The following is a 17,872-nucleotide window of genomic DNA, read 5'->3' on the forward strand; positions in this document are numbered from 1 at the left end:
CGAAACCTGACCCCAAAGCAAGTCAATGGGGAATAAAAGTCGGCATTGAGTGGATGAATGTCATCCGCTCAATTCCGACTGGTATGCATGCCTCCTCATCCCCATCCTGGTATGCATTCCCCGCTTATCCCTATCCTGGCAGGAATGATCGCCCTTATCCCCATCCTGGTATGCAGGGCCCCCATTTCATCCTAGTATGCATGGCCCCATCCCTATCCTGGTACGCAGGGACCCATCTTTAACCTGAATGTTAACCCTTAAAAGGATTTTCCCATCTCCCAGAGCTTATCCCAATCTGTGGTAGGTGTCATAATAATAGTAAATACCTCCAATTAGAAATGTAGTATAACTTATGTCACTTACCTCATGTGCAGGGCCTTGCAGTAGCTTAGGTATCCATGGATACGACGACCATTCATGTAGTGACAATTAGTTAGCCGTTAGTGTTCATAACCATGGAAATCTAATCTACTGCTATATCCTGCACATGGGTTAAGGCACATGGTGAATCAGAAGAACTATATTACATTTCTAATTGGATGTATTTGCTAATATTATTATTACTAGCTTGTCCCGTGCGAAACTTTCGCACATTGGTTGTCGGGGGCGCAGGCAATTTCAGCAAAAGCAAGGTGGTCAAATGTACACCTACTACATATTGGCATAGGATCTTGGAGATGGAAATACCCCTTTTATATTGGTATTTGCTTAATTTATAGTTTTTATTTATGGGATAAAAGATAATGTACGTTTGCTGCTGGTGGTCTGACTGCTGGAACCCCCACAGTCTCAAGAACTGAGCATTGCAGAACCTAGTCTGAATGAAGCAAAGATGCTCATGTTTGACCTCTGCCTTATCCATTCTCTTTGAGAATTGTTAGCAGTCCCATAGACAATGAATGGAGCCAAGGCCAAGCATCTTTTCTTCATTGAGACATGGCCCTGTTCTCATGATCGAAAGGGATCCCTTTGTCTATCCTGTGGGTACAGCATAACGTTTAATTGTTAAAATAAGTGTAGTGATATTACTATTTCTAATTTGTTTTAAACCCAATTTTACAGGGAGGCTGAATTTCACTTAAAGAACTACTCCGCTGCACAAGACACCTTTAAGCAAGGCCAAACATTAAATTGTGAGTAGAGCTATATTGGCATGTAATGGATTTGTTGCATTCTGGTACACTATTTTTACCCTCTACCTTTAACCCCTTAACGACCGCCGATACGCCTTGTAACGGCAGCAGTTAAGGGCACTTATTCTTCAGTGTTGCTTTTTATCTGTTCTGAGAAATAAGTGTATAGCGCCCCCAGCGTAGGAAATTCCCCGGGGTCTTGGCTACCGGGGTGGCAGAGATCCCGGAGAAAGTGATTCGGGTCGGTTTTTACCGACCCCAGTGTTTCTATCACTGTTATTTAAGGAATAACGGCGACCGCAAAAAAAAAAAGTCTGATATTTCCCATTTAATTTCTCTCTCCTCTAATATAATCTAGCACCCTCCTGCATTCCTCGGTGATATTCACCGTACGTCGGCGTCTTCTTCCAGGAAGAAAATGGTGGACGCATAACCAATTCTCCTATTGGTTCATTTTGTTCACTGTAATAGACCCTATCATAGTGATCAAAATAAAAAAAAAATAGTAAATCAACCCCCCCCCTTTATTACCCCCTTAGTTAGGTAAAAATAAAAAGTAATTTTTTGTATTAGGGTTAGGGCTAGGGTTAGGATTATGGTTGGGGTTATAGCTAGGGTTAGGGTTGGGCTACGGTTGGTAGGGTTAAGGTTGGGTAAGGGTTAGAGTTGGGATTAGGGTTAGGAAGTGTGTTGGGGTTAGGATTAGGGCTGTGTTAGGGTTGGAGTTAGAATGGGGGGGTTTCCAGTATTTAGGTACATCAGGGGGTCTCCAAACGCGACATGGCGCCCGCCATTGATTCCAGATAATTTTGCGTTCAAAAAGTCAAATGGTGCTCCCTCCTTCTGAGCCCTGCCATTCGCCCAAACAGTGGCTTTCCCCCACATACGGGGTATCGGCGTACTCGAGAGATTGCATAACAAATTTTGTGGTCCATATTCTTCTGATACCCTTATGAAAATAAAAAAGATTGGTTCCAAATTTCCATTTTTTCCTTCCACATTGCTTTAGTTCCCAGGAAGCACCTGAAGAGTTAATATACTTCGAGAATGTGGTTTTGAGCACCTTGAGGGGTGCAGTTTTTAGAATGGTGTACCTTTTGGGTATTTTCTGTTATATTGACCCCCCCCCAAATCTCACTTCAAATGTGAGGTGGTCCATAAAAAAATAAAAATAAAAATGGTTTTGTAAATTTTGTTGGAAAAATCAGAAATCGCTGGTCTGCTTGTAACCCTTATAACTTCCTAACCAAAAAAAAATTGTTTCCAAATTTGTGCAGATGTAAAGTAGACATGTGGGAAATGTTATTTATTAAATATTTTGTGCAATATGACTCTGATTTAAGGGCACAAAAATTAAAAGTTTGAAAATTGCAAAATTTTCAAAATTTTGGCCAAATTTCCGTTTTTTTCATAAATAAATGCAAGTTATATCGAAAATTTTTTACCACTAACATGAAGTACAATATGTCACAAAAAAATCAGAATCAGCGGGATCCGTTGTGGCGTTCCAGATCTATAACTTCATAAAGTGACAGTGGTCAGAATTGTAAAAATGGACTTGTTCATTAAGTGCCAAATTGGCTCTGTTACCAAGGGGTTAAAATCCCAGAACTTAAGTAAGGGAATGACTTACTGCCCCCAACCTCATTGGGTAAATTTAGCGGTCCGATGGGTGTCGCAGGTCTGGGTCCAGCGCCTCCCATCTTCTTGCGCCGCCTCCCTCCTGCTTGCTTCCTTTCTTCCGGCATTGCATTTCTGCACAGGTGTACTTTTCTTCCCTGTTGAGGGCAGAGCAAAGTACTGCAGTGCACAGTCGCTGGGAAAGGTCAGAGAGGCCTTGTGGACGGGGTCAATATCACTAATTTTAATGCACTAGGGTAGGATAGGATAGTCATAGATGTATTGTTTTTCTCTGTATCGTGTGTTCTGTATATATAACTTTATAGCATACACATTACAGTATATACACAACACTGCTGCCTGCATATTACATGCTCCCTAAACTATCCACAAGATCAGTGATAACTTTTTAACCTCTAGGGTTCCAACCTCTGGTTCCCACACAGGCAGAACGGCAACTTTTTTCCCCAAAGAATTGAGCGGCAGTGCACATGCTCATCCGCAACTCCATTTATTTATTTATTCAGTGACACCAGTGTTGCCCTCTGATAACTATTCATTTAAGGGTGGTGCTAAAAGCTGTGGGGGCAGCGCTGGTGTCACTGCTTCTGATGTCTTCTCTCACAGAAGTTATGGCGGGGGAGATAGAAGCAGAATGCCGGCAATGCACTCTCATCTGCCACATCGTCCATCCTCCAGGATCCAGGACCTCTTCAGAGAGGGCAGTGATGCAAGGATCTAGTGAGGAACTGCAGCGCTGCCCCCTAATGATGTCCTATTCCAGGAGGGGCGATGGATGCTGCAGGGAGTAGTTGCAGCCCCAATGTTTTATTAGATTTTTTTTTTCTTTCTAAATTAACAAAAAAAGGGTCCTGGAAACAATCTTTTAAAAGAAGACTTTTAACTACTTCTGCACCGCTCACAAACTTAAAACATCCGGACTGTCCACATTATAGTCTTCAGTGAGGGTTCTAAAACATCACTGCATATTATAGCAGCTGCATGAGATTGTGAAGCTGCGGAGTGGTAAACTGGCTCTCTGACACATGTTTTGTTACCATCTCTGCCTTCCCAATGGCTGTATACAAAGCGCTGAACCTGTGCTGTATATACCATATAGGAAACGCCGACAGTGCTTTCTCCTCCGAATTCTGTAATCTGGATCTAGGTAAAGAGTTAGGGTACGTGCACACGCTGCGGATTCCAGTGCGGATTTGGCCGCGCAGATTTTATAAAATCCGCAGGTAAATCTGCAGGTCAAAAGACCTGCGGATTGCTCTGCGGTTTTGCCCTGCGGTTTTTCATCTCCTCAATGGAGGAGATGGCAAACCGCAGCGGAAGCCGCAGAAAGAATTGACGTGTCAATTCTTTCAAAACTGCAGAAAAACCGCGTGAAAAAATCCGCACCGTCTGCACTGCGTTTTTTTTTTTTTCCATAGGGAATAATGGTACTGTACACCGCAGCAAAAACTGCTGCGGACCCGCAGCGGCCAAAACCGCTGCGGAACCGCAGCAGAATCCGCAACGTGTGCACACACCCTTAGAGAGCAGGAGCTGCTGAGTTTTAGTAGACCCTATCAATTCTACTAATTAGCCAGGAGGCTGAATTTGCCTATAACTGGGGATATTGTACCAACCCCAGTTTCTGGGGAAATTGGATGACAAAAAAAAATGTGAAATGTTGAAATACCCACCAAATTTTTTTTATGACCTTATTGTGGGCACAATATGTAACATAAATGAAAAATACATAAGTAGCAGGAAAAATAAATAAGAAAAAAGCACCATTGTCAATCCACATCATTATTACTAACCCCATCACTGTAAAAAAATCCCATGTGTCGGATATATAAAAATATTTACAGAAAGGGGAACAAACTTTAAAATGTATTTAAATGGCCCTTTGTGGTCATAAAAAAGTGGAAAACATATATGCATTTTGCTTGATATCCCCCCCCCCCCAAAAAAAAACAAAAACAACAAAGCAAAACAAAAAGAGATTACGACAAAAACATAAAGATTATCCCCCACATTTTTTTATAAAAAGACCCCAAAAATGTACCTGGTTAAGAACAGGGTGGGGTAGGGGGGTGAATGTACCGGTCTTGAACTGTTTAAGGACTTTTTAAGTATATGAAAAATATTAGATTTCAATTAAAGGGTTTGTTCAGTTTCATATTTCAATTTCCGAAACACAGCCTTCTTGAAAATGGCAAAATCTGCCGTGCCTGCCTTCTGCTACTCCAGCGCTTCCTCCTTGTGCTCACTGCTGGTCTTGGTTGACATGGCTGCTGTGGTAACATTGGCACTGCTGCTGCCTGAATGGTCTTGGCAGTCATGCACGTAGTGTTTGTGTCTCCTGTGGGCCACGTATGCTCAGGAGGTACATGTCATGGTTAGGACATGGTTAATGTCCTGTTCTCACAGGGTTAACTTTTGCCGGCCACTCTTTGGATCTGGGAGGGGCATTTATACTCACTCCAGACTAGCATTCTCTGTCAGCTATTCTGTTATTCTGGCTGTGTGTCTGACCGACCCCCCTGGTGTGCGTGTACTGCATTGCTTGTTTGATTCCCGTGTATGACCCGGCCTGTCCCCTCACTCTGAACTCCGTCTCTCGTTTTAGGTACTATTGTCTTCTCTGGTTCTGACCTCCTGGCTTGGCTATTGTTACTCCGGTACCGTTTGCCCCTATTGTACCGTCTATTGCCCGTTCTGGTTTTCTGATCTATTGCTACGTCCTGACTATCCGCTCTGTCTAACCCTTTGGTACTGTCCTGCTATCTCGTGCATTGACCCCGGCTTGATCTGGTTTCCGCCCCTGTCTATGCCCCTTGGTAACTTGTCGCGTAGTTACCTTTTTAGGAGTTTCCCTGCAGCTCCTAGCTTTGTGGAGCTTAGGCCACGCCCCCAGCCGTCACTTGCTTCAGGTCCTGATAGTTTGAAGCATGCATTGCCACCGCTGCTGCCCTGCTCCATATGTATCTTTGAGCACGTTTTTTTGTGGACATGCGCACTGGCTCAGTGAGCAAGTGTAGTGCGGTGTTCCTGACAGTACAATTGTGTGAAAAATTGTTTGGCCCCTTCCTAATTTCCTATTCTTTTGCTGTTTGTCACTCTTAAATGTTTCAGATCACCAAATTTAAATATTAGACCAAGATAACACAAGTAATCACAATATTATTAAGGGAAAAAGAAATCCAAACCTACAGGGCCCTCTGTGAAAAAGTGATTGCCTCCTAAACCTAATAACTGGTTTGGCCACCGTTAGCAGCAACAACTGGAATTAAGCGTTTGCGATAAATAGCAGTGAGTCTTTTACAATGCTCTGGAGGAATTTTGGCTCCCTCATCATTGCAGACTTATTGTAATTTATTCACATTGGAGGGTTTCTGAGCCTGAACCACCTTTTTAAAGTAATGCTACATCACCTCAATCTGATTATTTTTATTTTTTTTAAGCCATTCAGAGGTGAACTTGCTGGTGTGTTTTGGATCATTGTCCTTCTCCATAGCCCAAGTGCGCTTCAGCCTGAGGTCACTATCAGACGGTCGGACATTCTTCTTCAGGATTTTTTGGTAAACCGTAGAATTCATGGTTCCATTTACCACAACAAGTTTTCCAGGTCCTGAATCTGCAAAACAGCCCCAGTTCAGTTCATCTGTGAAGAAACCAGATTGTATCTTAATTTCCCAGACAATCATGTTTTTGCAAACCAAGAAGAATTGACTTTTTATCTGTATATTGGCTTGTGGCTTTAAGTGTTTGTCTTGGTGGGTCAAAAATACTGACTTGCATGCCACTTAACATACTGTGTAATAGCGACTTGTACATAGCGTGTTTATCTGTGTTTATTTTTGCTGATATGCTAATTGTGTACTTTCTATAACCAGTTTGTTGACTTTGAATGTAGATAGCGAAAGGCTGTGAGGGTGGACTGAAGGACACTGGGTAAATCTGACAATGGATCACCTGCCTCGGGTATAAAAGAGACTTTTTCTGGTTGGGGTCAATCTTCAGGATCTCGGCTCAGGGTACTTCGGACCCGGCTGAAAGAACACAGGACTGCTCTCGGTTATTTCCCTACGCTTGTTGTTAGCTTCTCTCTGCATGCGTATCACAGGTGGAGTAACGACCCTGGGAGCTCGGACACAACATCTACCATTATCCCAACGAGTCAGCGGAAGGGAAGGGTGAGACCCTGTAATGTGCACCATCCAGGGGTAATTGCTGGGATTGTTCTGTTTGCTATTGGGTGTTGTGTTTCAATAAAGTATTGCCACATTGTTTTACCCTCACCCTGTGTCCACACCATCACACTAGCACCACCATATTTTACTCTTAGTGTGATTTTTTTTTTTTTTTTTTTTTCCTGAAATGCTGTTACTTCTATGCAATCCTCGTGCGCCTAATAACTAGTTAAATACCGCTGTCAAACGCTGACAGCGGCATTTAACAAGCGCTTCAGGCCGCCGGGCCGGAAATACGCTCATCGCCGACCCCGTCACGTGATAGGGAGTCAGCGATAAGTTGGCATAACAACCAGAGGTCTCCTTGAGACCTCTATGGTTGTTGATCCCGGATTGCAATGAGCGCCACCCGGTAAGTTTTCATGGCATGGGACTATGAGATCGTGGATATGTATGATGGGTATATGGGACTATGGGATGGAGGATAATTATAATTTGCTATAACGAACCACCGTTAGTTACTATGCCAGGGCAGTGCTGGGCTCTTCAGCTAGTAAAACAACAATAAAAAAAATCACACATATTAGGTATCGCCGCGTTCAGAATCGCCCGATCTATCAATATAAAGAATGGATTAACCCGATCGCTAAACGGTGTAGCGGGAAAAGAAACCTCAAAACGCCAGAATTACATTTTTTTGGGCGCCGCGACATTGAATTAAAATGCAATAATGGGCGATCAAAAGATCGTATCTGCACATAAATGGTGTCCTTAAAAATGTCAGCTCGGCACGCAAAAATAAGCCCTCCCCCAACCCCAGATCATGAAAAATGGAGACGCTACGGGTATCAGAAAATGGCACAATTTTTTTTTTTTTTTAAGCAAAATTTGGAATATTTTTTTCACCACTTAGATAAAAAAGAACCTAGACATGTTTGGTGTCTATGAACTTGTAATGACCTGGAGAATCATAATGGCAGATCAGTTTTAGCATTTAGTGAACCTAGCAAAAAAGCCAAACAAAAAACATGTGTGATATTGCACTTTTTTTTTGCAATTTCACCGCACTTGGATTTTTTTTCTCGTTTTTGAGTACACGGCATGCTAAAACCAATGGTGTCTTTCAAAAGTACAACTCGTGCCGCAAAAAATAAGCCCTTACATGGCCATATTGACGGAAAAATAAAAAAGTTATGGCTCTGGGAAGAAGGGGAGCGAAAACGACAAACCGAAAAATGCTGGGGTCATTAAGGGGTTAATAAAGACCTTCACTTAAAAACTGCATTTTGTATTTATTTGTGTTATCATTGTCTAATATTTAGTTTTTTTTTGGTGATCTGGAACATAGTGTGACAAATTTAAATTTAGGTGTGACAAACATGCAAAGGAATAGGAAATCAGGAAGGGGGAAACGCTTGTTGCCACAACTGTATATGCCTGACATTGGCCACAGTCTGGATTGGTGATTAGTTATTCGTCCAGCATTGTCAATCATTGCCAGAAAAACATATATGACATTTTCCACCTTTTATTGCAGAGACTTTCAATATGAGAAAAAAGCAGTCTGCTGAGCTTTAACCCCTTAGTGACGGAGCCAAATTTTTTAAATCTATCCAGTATCAGTATAACTCTGCAACGCTTAAACAAATTCCATTGATTTTGAGACTGTTTTTTCGTGACACATTGTACTTTATGATAATGGTAAATTTAGGTTGATATGTTTTGTGTTTATTTATAAAAAATAAAAGAAATTTTAGAAAAATGTTAAAAAATGTGCAATTTTTAAACTCTTGAATGATTATTCCTTTAATCCAGATAGTCATACCACTACAAAACATAAATAACATTTCCCTCATGTCTGCTTTACATCAGCACCATTTGTAAAGTGTTTTTATTTTGTTAGCCTTTTAGGAGGTTTAAAAATGTAGCAGTAATTTTTCAAGGAAAATTTGCAAAATTTATTTTTTTGAGGGACCTATCCAGGTTTGAAGTGACTTTGAGGATCATATATACTGGAAAACCCCAAAAGTGATACCGTTTTAAAAACAGCACCCCCTGACATACTGAAAACTGCAGTCAGGTAGTTTATTAACCCTTCAAGTGATTTTCAGGAATTAATGCAAAGTGGCATGACAGAAATGAAAATGTATATTTTTACCACCTAAATGCCGCTAACTTCTGAATAGGTTACAACAGCCGTCAGACTCTAAGGCCACTATTAGGTCGTGAATTGCCATGGCAAACATCAGAACCACACAATCATGATCTCAGGGTGCCGATGGGGATAAAGAGGAAGCCCCCACACTCTGTTAACCATTTATATCTAGTCACTATTGACAGCAGCATCTAAGGGGTTAAACAGATTTGGACGGTGCAAACACTGATGGTGACTGATGCAGCAAGTTGTCATCTATAGTGTACAGCCGACAGCTGCTGGATTGTCACCTGTATGAGGATGCTATTCTCTTATATCTCAGGTCAGTTAAAAGACGTATTGGCGGTCATTAAGGGGTTAATAAGCATTTTATAAAATGGCATGCAGATGCATATCTGTCAGACAGGAGAAGAGAACATGTACTTGGCCTCTATCTGGCACATGGTAGCCCTAATGTATAGGTAAGGAAAATCTCCAACATGTACTTTCAGCTAAGTGCAAGAAAGCAGTGTGCACTTTCCCTAAGGCTGATTGTGTTCTTTTCAAGTAGATCAAGTATTCTGGGCATTTATTTTTTAGACCAGCCACTTTAACTGAAAAAACACATTTTTTTTTTTATACTCAAAAGAAACCCTGTTATATTCAGCGCAGGATGTAAAATGTCTCTGGCGCTCTCTGTTCCTGCCAGGATGTGCAGAGGGTGGCAGTGAAGGAGTTGATCCAACCCTTTTGTAATCTTACTGGTTGAGGACGTATTTGTACCATATAACACAATAAGAACTCCGTAGAGGGTTTACCATTGTTTTCTACAGGCTTGTTATTCATCACAGCCCTGGCTTTGATGAGAATGAGTTTTCTAGCAAGCTGTCATTCTGATTAGAGGAGTGAAGACACTTTGTTACAGGACGAGGTGAAGCGATCTATTCTCTATAGACGCTTTACAATAATGAAATCTGCTACTGATCCAGTCAGCAGCAAGCCTGCCAATACGTGCGCTATTATCATCCCTGATATTCCCATTATTTTGCCTGCTTTTCGCTCTCTGCAGGCGGTGTGCCATGCATTTTTAGTCACAAGTGACAACCCCGAGTTGCGACACTAAAGGCAGCTTACCAGAATGATTGTTATGATGCATCGCCAACATGCAAAGTCGGCTAATAAGTAAAGTAATAAATGCTGCTGATGTCTGCACATCTGAAAAATAATGGCTGAATGTTACTCGTCTGAAGGCAGGCCACTTTTCACATGTCCAGTTATTTTGGTTTTAGGTTCCATTTCGTTAGGATAAAAACAGAAATGAAATGAACCATTTGAATGGGATGAAAATGTCCTCAAATGCTTTTTCTATCGGACTGCAATCCATTGTTATTAGTATAGTGATCCCTACTTAGCTGTATGTTGGGATTTCTAATGAAATCCCTATAAACCAGTATTTCAATAGGATCCCTAACAGCTGTTCAACAGAACCATTCACTTGAATGCATACCCAGAACCAGAGAGGTGATGACACCTAGTAATAATGGGATAAAAGGGGAAGTAAAATGGTGACGGGTGTGCATCTGTTTGCTCCATTTGTAAAAGTTCCAGATTTTCTTTAATACCGTTTCTGATACAAGCAGCCGGCAACAGGTCATGTGAACAGAGCCTTAGCTGTGCTCTGCTGTATCTGGCGATCTGACAGTACATGAAGTGGTGAGCATGCTGTGCTCTGCCGCTTTCCTCTAATCACACACGTGGCTCGTGGCCTTTTATTTGATTGGTGGGATCACGGTGGTAGCACCCCTATCCATTAGACACTCGTCACCTATGAAGTAGATACGTTTTCCACTTGATTATGAGAAAACTCCTCCTTTAAGTACATTAAAGTGAATTGATATTTTGCTAATTGTTTAAATCTTCTTTCAGCATCCGCGTCCTCGTTTTCTTCATGGATTATGATGTGCGAAGAGAAATTAAACAGTGAGTAGGAATTTTTGAATGCTAAATCTTTCTTCTCCTACATATGTAAGCTGGTTTTGAAGGTCAGACACATTGGAGTTGTGTAAAAAATTCTAGTTTACACATTGGTTTCTCCTAGCTTAAGTAAAATGTGCTCAAGTATTGTGCCAGGGTTGATGGAAATGTCAGCCAGATGCTGGCATTACTGACTGTCATGTACATGGCCTGTGCAGAGTGGGAAGATGTGAGTTGTGCATCACCACTAAGAAGGATATATGTGCGGCGTTAACTGCGGCCCTACTTGTATTCCCCCTGATGTTTGCCTGGCTAGTAGGTACTGTTACTGGGACTTTGTTTGCCAAGTGCTTCCTATTTAGTGTAAGTTCACACTGGACGGTCTTGCTGATATTTTTCTCTGCGGCAAAGCCTGATTTCTTGGCAGGAAAGAAGCTGTGGTAAAAACGCATGTTTTGGTGCGTTTTTGTTGCTTTTTTTTGGCGTTTTGTTGCGTTATTTTCATGCGGTTTTTGGGTTAACTAGTGTCTCTTTGTGCGTGCTAATAAAGTTGAGTGTCCGCCCAGAGAAAATGAAAGCTACTTCCTGTAGAACCATACCTCTAGATCCTTTGAAAAGCCCGCAATTCATGTGCCGCGTACACATAGACTACATAGATATATAGATGTCAGTGACACACACAATATTACATAGATAGATGGAAAGCCGGCAATTCATGTGCCGTGTACTGTAAAATCAATGGAGGAGCCGACAGGATAGAAGAGGTGAATTACATACAGTAAATACAGATGGAATAGCCTCAGTGACCTGCATTATGGTGTGGGACAGGATCACAGGCAGGTATGGTATATTGTTGTTTTTTATTTTAGTTTTATTACAATAGACGAGAGCTTTGGTGGAATTAAAATTGAAAGTTGTGTTTTTTTTTATCTAATATATAACGCTCAAGTGTGTATATGTATGCAAAAATTAAAGATGTGTCTGACAGGATATCAGGACTCTTCAGACCTTCAGATGACTACCCATTCCTGCTACTACATGTGGGGACAAATGACACCGCAAGAAACGACCTGGAAACCATCTGCAGAGACTTTGAAGACTTAGGCAAGAAAGTGAAAGAACTGGGAGCGCAGGTGGTCTTCTCTTCCATCCTCCCAGTGGATGGCCATGGAACAAGGAGGTGGAATAAGATTCTGCAGGTGAACAACTGGCTACGTCGATGGTGCCGTCAGCAACGATTTGGATTTCTGGATCACGGAGTGAACTACTTATACGATGGACTACTTGCTAGAGATGGGGTGCACCTTACGAAGACTGGTAAGCATGTATTTGGAAGTCGCCTTGCTACACTTGTAAGGAGAGCTTTAAACTAGAACAACATGGGAAGGGAAGCAAAAGACCAGAAAAAGCCATACACCTGACAAATGCTATTGAGAACTCTGCTATTAGAAGTGGAAAGGAAGAACAAAGACGAAAGAATCTAAGTAATAAAAATATTGGAGAAAGAGAAACCAATCACAAACTAAAATGTTTCTATACTAATGCACAAAGCATGGGCAACAAACAAGGAGAATTGGAACTACTAACACAGGAAAAGAAATATGATGTCATTGGAATCACTGAAACTTGGTGGGACAATACACATGATTGGAATACAAGACTAGAAGGATACAACTTATTTGCAAGAAACAGACTTGATAAACGAGGAGGGGGTGTCGCATTGTATGTTAGAAATGCGTATATCTGCACAGAGATTGAAGCTTCAGAGACTGGGAGTTCTGTGGAAACTGTTTGGGTAAGAATACAAGGACAGAACAATGGAAAGGACACCATTGTAGGCATTTACTACAGGCCGCCTGTGCAAGCTGAAGCTATGGATGAACTCTTTATGCATCAAATGGCCAAGTTCTCCAAAAAATATGACATAGTTGTCATGGGAGATTTCAACTATCCAGACATTTGTTGGGAATCTCTCTCAGGCAAAACTAACAGGTCAAGGAAATTCTTATCCTCTCTTGCTGACAACTTTATCTTCCAAAAGGTAAGGGAGAAAACAAGGGGAACTGCTACCTTGGATCTAATCCTTATAAACAGGGAGGAAATGGTTGAGGAGGTAAAAGTGGCTGGGACCCTAGGAGGTAGCGACCATGCTATTTTAGAATTTTGGATAACTAGAGGCGGAAGACCTATGAAGACTCAGACGTCAAGGTTAGATTTCAGAAAGGCAGATTTTAAGGGATTCAGAAAGAGAATTGGAGGGATCCAATGGCTGGATATCCTTAAAGACAAAAATGTCCAGGAAGGATGGGAAATCTTGAAAAATGAAATTCTCAAAGCACAGTTGTTAACAATTCCGAAAAGAGGGAAGAATAGGAAGCAGTTAAGGAAACCAGGATGGATGAACACAGAACTTAAGCACATGCTAAAAAGGAAGAAAAAAATGTTTATAAAATGGAAAGAGGGAGGCATATCTAAAGAAGAATATAATGCTGTCTGCAGAACCTGCAGGGCACAAATCAGATTAGCTAAAGCTGAAAATGAATTGAGGCTTGCAAGAGATGTCAAAAGCAATAATAAAGGATTTTGGGGATATGTCAAAAGTAAAAGAAAAGTCAAAGATGCTATAGGATTTTACAGGATGAAAATGATGAAATGGTAAGACAGGATGTTGAGAAGGCTGAACTTTTAAATTCCTATTTTGCATCTGTTTTCTCTCAGAAAGGAAATGTAACATCAACTGTTATTCACTGTCCTATTAAGGGAATAGAAGAATCCAGGATATCTATAAACAGAAAGATAGTGAGGAAACACTTAGCTAGCCTAAATGAATTCAAGTCTCCAGGTCCAGATGAATTACACCCCAGAGTACTGAAGGAGATAGCAGAAGAAATTTTTGAACCCCTCTCTATAATCTTTGAAAATTCTTGGAGAACAGGAGAAGTGCCAGAAGACTGGAGAAGAGCAAATGTTGTTCCTATCTTCAAAAAGGGGAAGAAGGTGGACCCAGGTAACTATAGGCCGGTGAGTCTGACTTCTATACCAGGAAAGATCTTTGAACAAATTATTAAACAACATGTATGTCAATACCTGGATAAGAATGAAGTGATTAAACAGAGTCAGCATGGGTTTGTAACTAATAAGTCATGTCAGACTAACTTAATTTCCTTCTATGACGGTATCACTGATTGGGTGGATCAAGGAAATGCTGTAGATATAGTATATCTTGACTTCAGCAAAGCATTTGACAAAGTCTCTCATACAATCCTTATTGAAAAAATGATTAAGTATGGAATGGACAAGGCAACTGTTAGGTGGATTCATAACTGGCTTAGTGATCGGACCCAAAGAGTGGTCGTAAATGGCTGCACATCCAGTTGGAAGAATGTCTCAAGTGGGGTACCACAGGGCTCTGTCCTGGGCCCTGTATTGTTCAACATCTTTATCAACGATTTAGATGAAGGAATTGAGGGTAAACTGATTAAATTTGCTGATGACACAAAGCTAGGAGGGATAGCTAATACTAGAGAAGAGAGAGAGAGGATTCAAAAAGATTTAAATAAACTGGAGAAGTGGGCAGCAACAAACAGAATGGTTTTTAACAGGGAGAAATGCAAAGTTCTAGATCTGGGCAATAAAAATGGAAAAAGCATATATAGAATGGGAGGAATAGGGCTAAGTGACAGCACATGTGAAAAAGACTTGGGTATACTAATAGATCACAGACTGAATATGAGTCAACAGTGTGATGCAGCAGCAAAAAAGGCAAATGCAATTCTAGGATGTATTAACAGAAGCATACAGTCTAGATCACGTGAAGTCATTATTTCCCTCTACTCCTCTTTGGTCAGACCTCATCTGGAATATTGTGTCCAGTTTTGGGCACCACATTTTAAAAAAGACATCAACAAACTGGAGCAAGTTCAGAAAAGAGCGACCAGAATGGTGACCGGTCTGCAAACCCTGTCTTATGAGGAAAGGTTGCAGGATTTGGGAATGTTTAGTTTGCAAAAGAGAAGACTGAGAGGAGACTTAATAGCTGTCTACAAATATCTAAAGGGCTGTCACATTGTAGAAGGATCAACTTTATTCTCATTTGCACAAGGAAAGACTAGAAGCAATGGGATGAAACTGAATGGGAGGAGACACAGATTAGATATTAGAAAAAACTTTTTGACAGTTAGAGTGATCAATGAGTGGAACAGGCTGCCACGAGAAGTGGTGAGTTCTCCTTCAATGGAAGTCTTCAAACAGAGGCTGGACAGACATCTGACTGGGATGATTTAGCGAATCCTGCTTTGAGCAGGGGGTTGGACCAGATGGCCCAGGAGGTCCCTTCCAACTCTACGATTCTACGATTCTATGATTCTATGTATGTTTGGGATAGGCATCCGCACCGTCGCAGCTACAGCCGCAAAATTTGGCACAGTCACACGTCTGCACCCCAAGAGCGTCCTAAGCTATGTTGTGAGGCGAAATTTTAACCCCGCGCGTTCCAATTCACCAAACAATTTTGCTACATAATGGGGAAAAAGTGTGTGTGTATCAAGCCCCGCCCCTCATTATGTCATAATGGTTGCCATGGCGACGCTGATGTCATCATAGGTTGCAAGCCTCGCCGCTCATTATGATGTCATAATGGTTGACTATGGGATGGAGGATATGTATGATGGGTATATGAGCATGGGGACTATGAGATGGATGTGTGATGGGTATAAGGGCATGGGACTATGGGATGGAGAATACAGTTGTGGCCAAAATTATTGACACCCCTGCAATTTTGTCAGATAATACTCAGTTTCTTCCTGAAAAGGATTGCAATCACAAATTCTTTGGTATTATTATCTTCATTTAATTTTTCTTAACTGAAAAAACACAAAAGAGGATGAAGCAAAAAGCAAAACATTGATCATTTCACACAAAACTCCAAAAATGGGCCAGACAAAAGTATTGGCAACCTCAGCCTAATACTTGGTTGCACAACCTTTAGCCAAAATAACTGCGACCAATCGCTTCCGGTAATAATCAATGAGTTTCTTACAATGCTCTGCTGGACTTTTAGACCATTCTTCTTTGGCAAACTGCTCCAGGTCCCTGATATTATAAGGGTGCCTTCTCCAAACTGCCTTTTTTAGATCTCTCCACAGGTGTTCTATGGGATTCAGGTCTGGACTCATTGCTGGCCACCTTAGAAGTCTCCAGTGCTTTCTCTCAAACCATTTTCTATTGCTTTTTGAAGTGTGTTTTGGGTCATTGTCCTGCTAGAAGGCCCATGACCTCTGAGGGAGACCCAGCTTTCTCACACAGGGCCCTACATCATGCTGCAAAATTTGTTGGTAGTCTTCAGACTTCATAATGCCATGCACACGGTCAAGCAGTTCAGTGCCAGAGGCAGCAAAGCAACCCCAAAACATCAGGGAACCTCCGCCATGTTTGACTGTAGGAACCGTGTTTTTTTCTTTGAATGCCTCTTTTTTTTCTCCTGTAAACTCTACATTGATGCCTTTGCCCAAAAAGCTCTACTTTTGACTCATCTGACCAGAGAACATTCTTCCAAAACGTTTTAGGCTTTTTCAGGTATGTTTTGGCAAACTCCAGCATGGCTTTTTTATGTCTCGGGGTAAGAAGTGGGGTCTTCCTGGGTCTCCTACCATACAGTCCCTTTTCATTCAGACGCCGACAGATAGTACGGGTTGACACTGTTGTACCCTCGGACTGCAGGTCAGCTTGAACTTGTTTGGATGTTAGTCGAGGTTCTTTATCCAACATCCTCACAATCTTTCGTTGAAATCTCTTGTCAATTTTTCTTTTCCGTCCACATCTAGGGAGGTTAGCCACAGTGCCATGGGCTTTAAACTTGTTGATGACACTGCGCATGGTAGACACAGGAACATTCAGGTTTTTGGAGATGGACTTGTAGCCTTGAGATTGCTCATGCTTCCTCACAATTTGGTTTCTCAAGTCCTCAGACAGTTCTTTGGTCTTCTTTCTTTTCTCCATGCTCAATGTGGTACACACAAGGACACAGGACAGAGGTTGAGTCAACTTTAATCCATGTCAACTGGCTGCAAGTGTGATTTAGTTATTGCCAACACCTGTTAGGTGCCACAGGTAAGTTACAGGTGCTGTTAATTACACAAATTAGAGAAGCATCACATGATTTTTCGAACAGTGCCAATACTTTTGTCCACCCTCTTTTTTATGTTTGGTGTGGAATTATATCCAATTTGGCTTTAGGACAATTCTTTTTGTGTTTTTTTATTTAAGACAAATTAAATGAAGATAATACCAAAGAATTTGTGTTTGCAATCATTTTCAGGAAGAAACTGAGTATTATCTGACAAAATTGCAGGGGTGTCAAAACTTTTGGCCACAACTGTATGTATGATGGATATATGGGCATGGGACTATGGGATGGAGGATAATTATAATTTGTTATAACTAACCACTGTTAGTTACTATGCCCGGGCAGCGCCGGGCTCTTCAGCTAGTTTCTAATAAAAGACTTTATTCTTGCTGTGTCTTTATTTACCATGTAACTATAGGTTTAGTAATGTATAGGTGTCTTTTATATATGCCTCCATTACTAATACGTAGGCTTAATGTCACCAGACAACACAAAGATGACTAACCCCACAAATATGAACCCCACTTGCCACTGCTACAGGGCAAATGGGAAGAGATGGACAAAGCGCCAGAACTGGTGCATCTACTAGATGTGCTTTTTCTGGGCGGCTGCTATTTTTAGGCTGGGGGCAATATTCATGGCCCCTTACCAGCCTGAGAATACCAGCCCCCAGCTGTGAGCTTTAGCAAGGCTGGTT

General features: G+C 41.4%; 1 protein-coding gene across 6 annotated transcripts in view; it reads left to right on the forward strand.

Annotated features, from left to right (window-relative positions):
* SUGT1 (SGT1 homolog, MIS12 kinetochore complex assembly cochaperone) overlaps positions 1–17,872 on the forward strand; it is a 188,808-nt gene that overhangs the window by 47,551 nt on the left and 123,385 nt on the right. For 5 of the 6 annotated variants that reach the window (XM_073580339.1, XM_073580341.1, XM_073580338.1 and 2 more), the window contains 2 exons: positions 1,063–1,133; positions 11,004–11,057. In XM_073580339.1, coding sequence (XP_073436440.1) covers positions 1,063–1,133; positions 11,004–11,057 — 125 coding nt within the window. The remainder of the gene's footprint in view (positions 1–1,062; positions 1,134–11,003; positions 11,058–17,872) is intronic. The other variant, XM_073580343.1, reaches the window with a different exon arrangement.

The sequence above is a fragment of the Dendrobates tinctorius genome, unplaced genomic scaffold, assembly GCF_039654945.1.
Source record: "Dendrobates tinctorius isolate UK_male_01 unplaced genomic scaffold, ASM3965494v1 ptg000064l, whole genome shotgun sequence".
Lineage (NCBI taxonomy): Eukaryota > Metazoa > Chordata > Amphibia > Anura > Dendrobatidae > Dendrobates > Dendrobates tinctorius.